General features: G+C 38.7%; 1 protein-coding gene across 2 annotated transcripts; it reads left to right on the forward strand.

Moving 5' to 3' along the window:
• The first annotated feature begins 310 nt into the window (after positions 1-310).
• Positions 311-2,594, forward strand: LOC100664070 (olfactory receptor 1N2-like). Of its 2 annotated transcripts, XM_023545315.2 has the most exons (2): positions 311-320; positions 1,317-2,594. In XM_023545315.2, exons 1-2 carry the CDS (start codon positions 311-313, stop codon positions 2,249-2,251), a joined length of 945 nt encoding a protein of 314 aa, XP_023401083.1. In that variant the 3' UTR covers positions 2,252-2,594. The 2 variants fall into 2 exon arrangements, with proteins under 2 accessions (XP_023401083.1, XP_010586303.1); XM_010588001.3 differs by lacking the exon at positions 311-320 and having other exon boundaries at positions 1,281-2,594.
• Positions 2,595-12,707: the final 10,113 nt, after the last annotated feature.

Consider the following 12,707-nt stretch of genomic DNA (forward strand, 5'->3'; position numbering starts at 1 on the left):
TCTCTAATGAGAAGCAAAATTCAGAGAGATACAGTACAATGTAGAGGTGAAGGCACAGGATTTGGAGCCTGACAGATCTACATTTTGAATCTTTTATTAGGTATGTGATCTTGGGTACATCAGACATCCCTGAGACTCAGATACATCATTTGCACAATTGTGGAGTATAACAGGTGTCTGGCACTTAGCAAGCTTTTGTAGATAAGTACTAATCATGATGACGTCCAAGAGATTCGGGAGACTAAACGATCAGTTCCCAGAGCAGAGAGGTATAAAGGTGAAAAAGGGAGGAGAGGGATAATGGAAAATGATGGAGGGGAGTGGGTGACCCCTTATCCTGTTTGTAGAGAGGAAGTCCTAACAGCGAATGAGGAGAATAGGACACCACAGGCACACACTGTGTTCAGCCCATGTATCTTATGCTCTCAGCTAGAGAAGAGCACAGGGACTGGAGCTTCATGGGTGAGATGAAGTTCTTGGAATTGTGGAGACAAGTAGAGAGAAGGCTATCTTATCCTTCAAAGTCATTCTCAGTGCCCCACACAGAAGGCTGTAGTATGTGTGTATGTGTGCGCGCATGCATGAACATTGTTGGGGGAGGGGGAAAGCAAGTGAATGGATCATGTAACTCATTTCCAATTGACAGCATACATGACTTTTCCTTTCTTGCCATCAGGAAACCCTAGTGGTGTAGTGGTTAAGAACTACAGCTGCCAAGCAAAAGGCCAGTAGTTCAAATCCACCAGGTGCTCCTTGGAAACTGTATGGAACAGTTCTACACTGTCCTATAAGGTTGCTATGAGTTGGAATTGACTCAACGGCAACAGGTTTGTTTGTTTGTTTTTATCTTGCCCACCTAGGCCATGCCCAATTCTTCCCAGTGCCATCGAGTCGATTCCGACTCATAGCGACCCTATAGGACAGAGTAGAACTGCCCCACAGAATTTCCGAGGAGCACCTGGCTGATTCAAACTGCCAATTCTTACCATCTCCAAATAGCCCACACTGACTTCTCTGGTCAAACTAATATCTTTTGTTTGGACCCTACTATAGCATAGAATTCACTATTTATATTTGAATGGATATTATCTTGACTGTTATCTAAATGTCCCATGAGTTTTTTCTTATATTCCCAGTGATATCCGAAGATTCTCACTGACAAGGCCTATTAATTCTCCTTTTTAACACACCACAGTTCTGCTAACTCAGATAGTAGTAGATACGTATCTGCGAATGAGTAACTAAATACTGACACATGTAAGGGTTTTATCTACACAGATAACAAGGACTACGAGGGATGGGGAAACCAGGCAGAGAGAACCAAACCACTGTTTCAGACTTCCTCCTTCTAGGACTCTCTGAGCAGCCGGAGCAGCAGCTTCTCCTATTTGGCATCTTCCTGGGCATGTACCTGGTCACTATGGTGGGGAACCTGCTCATCATCCTGGCCATCAGCTCTGACTTACACCTTCACACTCCTATGTACTTCTTTCTGGCCAACCTATCATTAGCTGATGCCTGTTTCAGTTCTACTTCAATCCCCAAAATGCTGGCGAACATTTATAGTCAAAGCCAGACCATTTCCTATTCTGGGTGCCTTACACAGCTGTATTTCCTTATCACATTTGGTGGCCTTGACAATTGCCTCCTGGCTGTGATGGCATATGACCGCTATGTGGCTATCTGCCAGCCACTCCATTACAGCACAGCTATGAGTCCCAAACTTTGTGCACTAATGCTGGGCATGTGCTGGCTGCTAACCAACTGCCCTGCCCTGACGCACACACTGCTGCTGACTCGTCTGGCTTTCTGTGCCCAGAAAGCTATTCCCCACTTCTACTGTGATCCCAGTGCCCTACTGAAACTTGCCTGCTCAAATACCCACATTAATGAGCTGATGATCATCACTATGGGCCTGATGTTTCTCACTGCTCCCCTCCTGCTGATTGTCCTCTCCTATGTCCGTATTTCCTGGGCTGTGTGTAGCATCTCATCTCCTGGGGGGCAGTGGAAGGCCTTCTCCACCTGTGGCTCTCATCTTACAGTGGTTCTGCTCTTCTACGTGTCTCTTATGGGTGTGTATTTACTTCCTCCATCAACTCACTCTACCGAGAGGGCGAGTAGGGCTGCCATTCTCTATAACGTGATTATTCCCATGCTAAACCCATTCATCTATAGCTTAAGAAACAAAGACATGAAGGCGGCTTTGCGTAAACTTTTTGGCAGTGGGAAAACATTCTTCTTACCATGACAGTGATACCTGATTCTGGCATGCAGACCAACCCCTGCCCTCCCATCACTTCAATGATTCCACCACTCTCAGACTGATTTTAAGGGAAGGTGACCAGGTAATTTTATGCTACACTTAGGGGTGTAACAGAAAGGATATTTCCACTTCTTTCTTAGGCTGTGGAATGAGATGTTTCTGCCTCAATCTCTCTTCCGATACCAGTGAGGCACCCATTACTAAGAGCAGAAAAACATTTCCCCTCCTCTTCTCTAAAAGCAGCACATTAGCCACATGAACTAAAGCATATGATGTATGGCTCTTGAGTCAAGAAATTCTGCCCTTTGGTGAACATGGGATGAGATGAAGGGATAAGAATACAAGCATTTGTTGACCACCTACAATGTTTCTCATTGCTCCTCACACCAGTTCTTTGTGGTAAATTGGTGAAAGCTGTGGTTTAGGATGTTGAATAACTAAAAACTTGCCCAAACCAGGTAAGTTTGCTTCTGATGCTCATTCTCTTTCTATTATGTCACATTGTGGAGATCACGACAGGGAAGTTTGGGAGCATAAATAAGGCCAATATTGCTGTGGCTATCACAGGCTGTGGAGAATTAAAAAATGTATTTTATTGTATTTCCTTAATATTTCATTTCTTTAGGTATTTAAAAGCCCTTCTTTATGTTATTGTGAGAAATGGTAAAAAGAAGTCAATATTTGTTGTATGATGCCTGCTGTGTGCCAATCGTATACTGAGTGCGCAAGTGATTCTCTAGGTTCTGTCATGACATATTCCCTGAAAAAACACATGGGTTGGGAATTTCAGGATGATAATCTGATGAAAAGCAGTCTGACAGAAATGGGTGTTGTAAGAAGTCACTCAGCTAAGCCGTGGTTATTGTTTTGCAGTGGGATTGCAGGTCATTATTTTCTTTTTATATCTACATTAAAAATGTATATATTTTTAGAATAATAAAATTTAGGGGGTAGAAAAAACTGCTCCAATGATTAGCGAGCACTCCAGAGAGATAAAGAGGCACTTAAACGAGCTCTCTAAAATCTCAGTATCAAGTTCAATTTGATCCAAGTTTAGAAACGGGAGAGGACTCTTCTCTGACAGCTGTGCACAGAGCTTAGGAATCAAGAGAATAGAGTAGAATCAATTCTGATCTGACAGCAAGGTTACAATATTTGCAGAAGGAATCTAAAAGTTGATAAAACAGGAAAATCAAAAGAACACTGTGTTATATTGTACAATAAATTTTGTTTTTAAAGAAAGAATATTGGGTACCTTCATGTGTTTCCCATTGGCCATTCCCTCCCCTTACCCGCTCTGTCCCTTCTCCTTGGAGAGAAGAGGTTAGATTAATGAGACAACTGGAGAAACTAGCCTAGACCCTCCGAGCCTTGAGTTAGGTTACTTGTTCGTGACCACGTCACTTTACAACTGAAACTTCTACTACGAAAACAAAATCAGAAAATGCAAGTTTTGTGTTTGCGAGTAATCCTTTTCTGAACTAATTTCCTACCACTAACATCCCCAGCCCTCCGCTCCAGTCACCCAGGATTCTGACACCACGTTGTTTACTGGCTATTTAAAGTTGGCTCTCTCCCTGCATCAATACATTATCTTAGTGATCTCAATCAAAACACTCTTTCCTGGGCACTCAGCTAAATACAATTATATCTCTTAGAAGAGAGGTGCTCCATTTGTGAATAAGGCTCATTCTTTCCTAGGACAATTTGCATTTTTAAAGGGGAACTTTTTAAATGAAAATAATTTCAAATATGTCTGGAGAGGTTTCTAAGCCCAGAAGATTTTAGATGCCAGGCATACAGCTGAATGGTTATATGGTTATACTCCATTCATTTCCCCATTCCCAACTTTTGAAATCACCTCTATAGGATCATGAATTACCAGACTCAGAAAATAAAGGGGATATTGTTTAGGCAGAGAGAATGAGTGCGAAAGAATAGCATATATATTGTAAATAAGTAATCCAGAAGTAAAAAGTTACTTTGCTTTTTCCCACAGAAGTTACGTGTGCCTTCACTTGACATTTTTAAACCTTTCATCAAACTTTAATATGTTTTAATAAGGAAAAGCATTTCTTTTTGTAAATGAAAATTTAGGTACTTAATATGTTATCTAAGGAGCCACTATGTATTGGAAGTACAGCAAATAAAATTCTGAGACTAGAAATAGTCCTTTGCATAACACAGAAAAGTGAAGTATTGTAGAAATAATACCATGTCACATTTATATTTTAAACTACTGTTAGATATTATAATTGGGTTTTAAAATAACAGTTAATACTGTAGAGGGGCAAGCAAGAGAGGTAGTCTCAAATGCTGGTGGTACTGGGAACATAAATTAGCATCACTTTCCAGAAAATAAGTTGACAGTATTTATTATGGGCACTAAAAGTATTTGTACATCATGACCTACTACTATTTCACTTCATAGAGCCTGATGAAGAAAATAGTAAAAAACAAATGTTAAGAATTTCTGTACAAAGTTATTAATCAGATGAGAACAGAAACCAACCAAATTCAATTAGTAGGACATAATTAATTAAATTATGCTGTATTGATATGATAGATTATTGTGTGGACTAGCTAATTCTTTGGTAACATATCTTTAGAGACCTGAAAATCTAAATCCAGTATAATGTTAATGGAAACCCTGGAAGGGTAGTGGTTAAGAGTTTGGGAGCTAACGAAAAGGCAGGCAATTCTAACCAAACAGGTGTTTCTTGGAAACCCTAAGGGGCCATTCTACTATGTCCTATAGGGTTGCTATGAGTGAGAATGGACTGGACGGCAGTGAGTGTTTTCATAATGTTAATAGGAAATAGTAATACATGACTAGGAAAAAGAAGAGTAAAATACACTAAAATATTAACAGTGGCTGTCCCAAGGTGATGAAATTATGAATTTTTGTTTTCTCTGTTCATCATTCTTTTTGAACTCATGTTTATTCAATGAAATATTACATTGATAATTATAGATTTAAATATATTTAAAATTTTTAGGTTAAATTATTATAGGCAATAACTATACTTTGGTTATCTGGAGGTTGCTCTGGAGATAAAGTCGATATTTCACTTTAAGAGAAAAGTCGAATAATTTCTTTCTACAGTGGAAAAAGGCTGCTGGAAAATTCTATGTTGTCAACAAACAAATGCTAGATGAGATTCTCATATATTCTGCTATAAGGATGAGGCAGAGGACTTCTTAGAGAAAATTAATTACTTAAAAAAGAAAAATAATTCCTACTTCTATATTAGAAATTAGTTGTGATGCTTTTATTTGGGCCTGAAGTTTTCTGTCTATCCACATGAGTATAAGAGGTGCAGTAACATAACTACTCCAGGATCAAGACTACATTTAATTATCTACTGTATTAATCAAATTTCTGTGTAGGGGAAAAGAAACCACCATAAATGTTTTAAACAGAAATGGAGTAAATTCATAAAATTGGGTGCTTAGAAAGTCACCGAAAGTGTTATAGGATTGTGGATCACAGGCTGTAGGCTGAGTCTCCAAGAATAACTCAAGGAATAATATGAATTGAACCCACCTGGGGTGCTATCTCTTATCCAGTCAGGAAGGAGGGCAATCAGAAGTCTAACATTAGAACAGTTATACTAAAAAAAAAAAAAAAAAAGCAGTGTAGCTGCAACCCAAGAATGAGAAAGTCAACATCAAAACGACCTCTTGCCTCCCACTAACCCAAAGATTACACAAAGAACTGTGGGGTCCAGCTGCTGCCCCCAGTGCAACTGTCAGTGCCTAACGACTTGGCAATTGGACACGCAAATTCTGTTGCATAAAAAAGATCCATGAATACTTCTGACGGTAGAAAAAACAAAGAAAACAAAAGCCAGGTGCCCTCCAATTCATTTCAACATTCCAAATTAGGCTTGTTTTCAGTATGCTTAGGATTCCTCTCAAGGTGAAAGCATAGGGTCTTCTTAGTTTTTTCTGTGTGTACATTTTGTCCTCAGCAAGTGTGTGGCTTTCTCAATTCCCCCATATACACGGTGCTTTTGAAAGCATTAATTTCTGGAAGAAACTCTCACTCATGCTTCTCCTTCAGCCCTTAGGCATTGGGTACATACTCTAATCACATTATTTAAGACCCGTATGACTAAGGACGGTCACAGCTTTTCAGGCATTTCTCACCACTCCTTAGCCTGGGGGAGCACCCTGATTCTGTCCTTCAGGCAGCCCCCAGACAGATCAGAACACACACACACATAATTGACTAGCAAAATCTGGTCTGCTCAGTGCAAAACCAGAGGTCAGGCCCCTTCTCTGAGAGCACAGCCCAGGGTCCACTGTTGCCATCACTGCTGCAGCTGAACTGGAAAGTGGGCAGGGTACAGGCAGTCAAAAATAAACCTTTTCCTGTCATTTAAAAGTTCCCTTTTTATTCATCCAGCATTTTCTTTGTCGTTGCAACACTCCGTTTACTTTTCAGAGTTCTTACAGAGTTGAGTCTACTGATTTCTCATTTTCCTTGAGGATTGTGGAGATATAAAGTGATCTGTTTAACATTACTGAGTCTTTTTTATAAGCTAATATATCATCCATTTTTTCTTGAAACTCATTTAATTTTTTAAAATTACTGTAAAGTATACATAACAAAAATTACCGTTTTTAAGTATAGAATTTAGTGGCATTAATTACATTCACCACGTTGTGCAACAATTACCACCATCAGTTTCCAAACAGAAACTCAGTACCACTAAAGCGGTAACTCCCCATTCGCATTCATCTTTATAATTGTTTTATTTGGCTCAAGTAGAGTGAATATTCTCACAATTTTGAATCTAGTGTTCTTCATATAATCATTAGATCAAACATCTAAATCATGTTATTACATGTGCAAAGTCATTATTGGAGCCTTGGTGGCACAGTGGTTAAAAGCTTGGCTGCTAACCAAAAGGTCAGCAGTTTGAATTCTCCAGCCGTTTCTTGGAACCCTATGGGGGCAGTTCTACTCCATCCTATAGGGTCGTTATGAGTCGGAATAGGCTCGATGGCAATATTTTTTTTTTTAATTGATTTGCTGCCTAATTAAACCTCCATATATTTGAGAGTTAAAATTCAACCTATTAAAAACTTGTCACGTTTTCCATGTTGTTGTTCTTGTTAGGTGCCATCGAGTTGGCTCCTTCTGAGTCATAGCGACCCTGTGTACAACAGAACTAAACACTGCCTCGTTCTGTGCTATCCTAATAATCATTATGCTTGAGCCCATCATTGGGGCCCATCTTGTTGAGGGGCTTCCTATTTTTCACTGGCCCTCTACTTTACTGATCCCTCCCAATAACATGTCCAAAGTATAAGAGACCCAGTCTTGCCATCCTCACTTCTAACCAGCCTTGTGGTTGTACTTCTTCCAAGATAGATTTGTTCATTCTTCATTTGTATATTCAATATTCCTCGTCAACAGCACAATTCGAAGGCATCAATTCTTCTTCGGTCTTCCTTATTTGTTGTCCAGCTTTTGCATGCATATGATGTGATTGAAAATACCATGGCTTGGGTCATGTACGCCTTAGTCTTCAAGGTGACGTCTTTGCTTTTTAACATTTTAAAGAGGTTTTTTGCAGCAAATTTACCTAATGCAATGCATCTTTTGATTTCTTGACTGCTGCTTCCATGGGTGTGGATTGTGGATCCAAGTAAAATGAAATCCTTGACAACTTCAATCTTTTCTCTGTTTATCATGATGTTGCTTATTGGTCCAGTTGTGAGGATTTTGTTTTATGCTGAGATGTAATCCATACTAAAGGCTGGCTGTGATCTTTGAACTCTGTTAATAAGTGCTTCAAGTCCTCTTCACTTTCAGCAAGCAAGGCTGTGTCATCTGCATATCTCAGGTTGTTAATGAGTCTTCCTCCAATCCCGATACCCTGCTCTTCTTCATGTAGTCCAGCTTCTCAGATTATTTGCTCAGCATACAGACTGAATAAGTATGGTGAGAGGATGCAACAAGGATAAACACATTTCCAGACTTTAAACCACGCAGTATCTCCTTGTTCTGTTTGAACTACTGCCTCTTGATCTATGTGTGGCTCCTCATGAGCACAATTAAGTGTTCTGGAATTCCCATTCTTCACAATGTTATTCACAATTTGTTATGATCCACACAGTCAAATGCCTTTGTGTAGTCAATAAAACACAGGCAGGTATTTTTCTGGCATTCTCTGCTTTCAGCCAGAATCCATCTGATGTCAGCAGTGATATCCCTGGTTCCACATCCTCTTCTGAGTCGAGCTTGAATTTCTGGCAGTTCCCTGTCTGTATACTGCTGCAGCCACTTTTGAATGGTCTTCAGAAATTCTAATTGTGTATGATATTAATGATATTGCTCAATAGTTTCTGAATTTGGTTAGATTGCCTTTCTTGGGCATAGGCATAAATACAGATCTCTTCCAGTTGAAGAGATATGGATGTTCCATATGGATATTCAATTGCTCCAACAATTTCAATCAAAATCTTGCCAGTATCTTTGTGTGTGTATGTGCCTGTGAATTGTCAAACTGATTCTAAAATTCACATAGAAAAACAAAGAGCCACAAACAGCCAAGATAACCTTGTAGGAAGAATAATAAGAGGACTTAACTGCTAAGCACTAACAGTTATCATAACTGTATTGTAACTACAGCAGTGTGGTGTTGTAAAAAGGATAGATAAACCAATGAAACAGAAAAGACCTACTTAAATATGATCACCTGATACATGAAAAAGGTGATACTATAATGCAGTGAGAAAAGGGTAGCCTTTACAGTATGAGGCACTGGAATAACTGAATATCCATATGGAAGAAAGAGGAATTATAGTTCATACCATAAACAAAAACCACTTCCGAAAGTATCAAAGATCTAAATATAAGAGGTTAAAAAAAAGAATAAAAGCTTTTTGGAAAGAACATAAGAGAATACCTTTACATACGTATTTGGTCAGGTAAAAAATAAAATACAGAAATAACCATAAATGAACAAATGAAAAATCGGACTACACTAAATTTAAGAACTGCAATTCATCAAAATATATCATTTAGAGAGTGAAAAAGCAACTCACAGGCTGGGAAAATAGTCTATATCTCCCCATCAATCATCTATGTATCATCAACAAAGAAATAAAATGCAAAATAATATAATAATGCATGTAATATAATAATATATTGATACATGACATAAATATTACATATATAGGTGGGTTTTTTTGATACATACAATAACAGGGCAAAAAACCAATAACAGGGCAAAAAACCAATAGAAAAATAAGAAATCAATAGCTAACTCACAAAAAAAATAACCAAATAACAAATCCATTGCTGTCAAGTCAATTCCAACTCATAACGACAGTATAGGTCAGGGTAGAACTGCCCCATAGTGTTTCCAGGGAGCGGCTGGTGGATTCTATCTGCCAAACTTTTGGTTAGCAGCTGAGCTCTTAACCACTGTGCCACCAGGGTTCCAGCAAATGGACATATTGAAAATGTTCTAATTCAGTTTATATAAAAAAAATACAAATATATACCACAACAAGATACTGTTACACACCCACCAGCATGGCTAAAATTTAAAAGACTAACAATTCAAGTCTTGCTGAGGATGTGTTATAAATCCTATCACTATCATGTTAATAAAATGGATTAGTGGCAGTTATATTGATGAGATCTACAAGATTAGACAGTGTCTTAAGCCAATCTCTTTTGAGATATAAAAGAGAGAGAAGGAAGCAAAGAGACAGGGTGCCCTCATACCAGTAAGAAAGCATCACTGGGAGCACAGCATGTCCTTTGGATCCGGGGTTCCTGGGTGGAGAAACTCCTAGCCCAGGGGAAGATTGATGAAAAGGATTGTCCTCCAGAGCTGACAGGGAAAGCTTTTCCCTGGAGCTGGCAGCCCGAATTTGGACTTCTAGCCTCCTGTACTGTGAAAGAATAAACTTCTCTTTGTTAAAGCCATCCACTTCTGGTATTTCTGTTACAGCAGCACTAGACAACTAACACTTACCAAAAGATATTTACAAGACTATTCACAGCAGCCCTATTAATAATAGTTCGAAACTGGAAATGTGTTAAAAGTTGATCTATACTATAATGGATTAAAATATTGTGTATATTTATGTAATGTCAGTTTGTTGTACTGTGGTGGCTTGTGTGCAGCTGTGATACTGGAAGCTTTGCCACCAGTATTTCAAGTACCAGCAGGGTCACCCCTGGTGGACAGTTTTCAGCCGAACTTCCAGAATAAGACAGACTGCGAAGAAGGACTTGGAAATCTGCTTCTAGAGAAATTGTCCACTGAAAACTCTATGAAAAACAGCAGAACGTTATCTGATATAGTGCCAGAAGATGAACCCCTCCGGTTGGAAGGTACTCAAAATACGACTGCAGGAAAGCTATCTCCTCAAAGTAGAGTTGACCTTAATGATGTGAATGGATTAAAGGTTTTGGTACCTTCATTTGGTAATGTGGGATTACTCAAAATGACACATTGTACACTAATGACTGAAGACCAGATGAGTTATGGGATGACATCAAGAGCATCATACATGAAGAAAGCAAAAAGGTCATTAAAGAGACAGGAAAGAACAAAATAAATGTCAGGAAAGACCCTGAATCTTGTTCTTGAACATAGAATATCTAAAGCAAATGGAATAAATGATTAAATAAAGAGCTGAATGGAAGATTTTAAAGGGTGGCTTGAGAAGACAAAGTAAAGTATTATAATGAAATGTGCAAAGATCTGGAATTAGAAAACCAAATGGGAAGAACATGCTTAGCATTTCTCAAGCTGAAATAACTGAAGAAAAAATTCAAGGCTCGAATTGCAATATTGAAGGATTATATGGGAAAAATATTGAATGACTCAGGAAACATCAAAGCATATAAAAGGAATACACAGAGTCAATGTACCAAAAATAATAAGTTGACTTACAACCATTTCAAGAGGTAGCACATGATCAACAACAGATGGTATTTCAGGAAGAAGTCCAAGCTGCACTGAAGGCATTGGTGAAAAACAAGTCTCCAGGAACTGACAGATTACCAGTTGAGGTGTTTCAACAAGCAGATGCAACACCGGAAGCACTTACTTGTCTATACTAAGAAATTTGGAAGACAGCTACCTGGCCAACCGACAAGAAGAGGTCCATATTTGTGCCAATTCCAAAGAAAGGTGATCCAACAGAATGCAGAGATTATCAAACGATATCATTATTATCATATGAAAGTACAATTTAGCTGAAGATAATTAAAAAATGGTTGCAGCAGTACATCGACAAGGAACTGCCAGAAATTCAAGCAAAATACAGAAGAGACCATGGAACAAAGGATATCACTGCTGATGTCAGATGGATCTTGGCTGGAGGCAGAGAATGCCAGGAAGACGTTGATCTGTGCGTTCTTGACTATGCAAAGGCATTTGACTGCGTGTATCATCACAAATTATGGATAACATTATGAAGAATGGGGATTCCAGAATGCTTAATTGTGCTCATGAAGAATCTGTATGTAGACCAAGAGGCAGTCGTTTGAACAGAAAAAGGGGATACCGTGTTGTTTAAAATCAGGAAAGGTGTGCATCAAGGTTGTATCCTTTCACTATACTTATTCAACCTGCATGCTGAGTAAATAATCCAAGAAGCTACATGAAGAAGAAAGTGGCATCAGGATTGGAGGAAGACTCATTAACACCCTGCAATATGCAGATGACAGAACCTTGCTTGCTGAAGGCAAAGAGGACTTGAAGCACTTACTGATGAAGATCAAAGACTAAAGCCTTCAGTATGGATTACACCTCAACATAAGGAAAACAAAAATCCTCACAACTAGACCTACAAGCAACATTACCATAAATAGAGAAAACATTGAAGTTGTCAAGGATTTCATTTTACTTGGGTCCAGAATCAATGCCCATGGAAGCAGCATTCAAGGAGGAAAGATGTATTGCGTCAGGCAAATTTGCTGCAAAAGTGCTCTTTAAAGTTTAAAAAAAAAGATGTTACTTTGAAGACTAAGGTGTGCCTGACCCAAGCCATGGAATTGTCAATGGCGTAATGTGCATGGAAAAGCTGGACAATGAATAAGGAAGACCAAAGAAGAATTGATGTTTTTGAATTATGGTGCTGGCAAATGATATTGACTCTATTATGGTCTGCAGAAGAATGAACAAATCTGTTTTGTGAGAAGTACAGCCAAAATGCTTCTTTGAAGTGAGGATGGCGAGACTGCCTAGCCTACTTTGGACATGCTATCAAGAGGGATCAGTTCCTGGAGAAGCACATCATGAAATATCCTAGGCATTAATTAGTTGAAATGGACAGTATCTTATATCTTACATGCATAAGAAAAAAGAGCAAAAAACCAATAGAAAAATAAGCAAAAGAAATCAGTAGCTAACTCACAAAAAAAGATAACCAATAAACTTGTTGCCCTCAAGTCGATTCC

This window comes from Loxodonta africana, chromosome 9, assembly GCF_030014295.1.
Source record: "Loxodonta africana isolate mLoxAfr1 chromosome 9, mLoxAfr1.hap2, whole genome shotgun sequence".
NCBI lineage: Eukaryota > Metazoa > Chordata > Mammalia > Proboscidea > Elephantidae > Loxodonta > Loxodonta africana.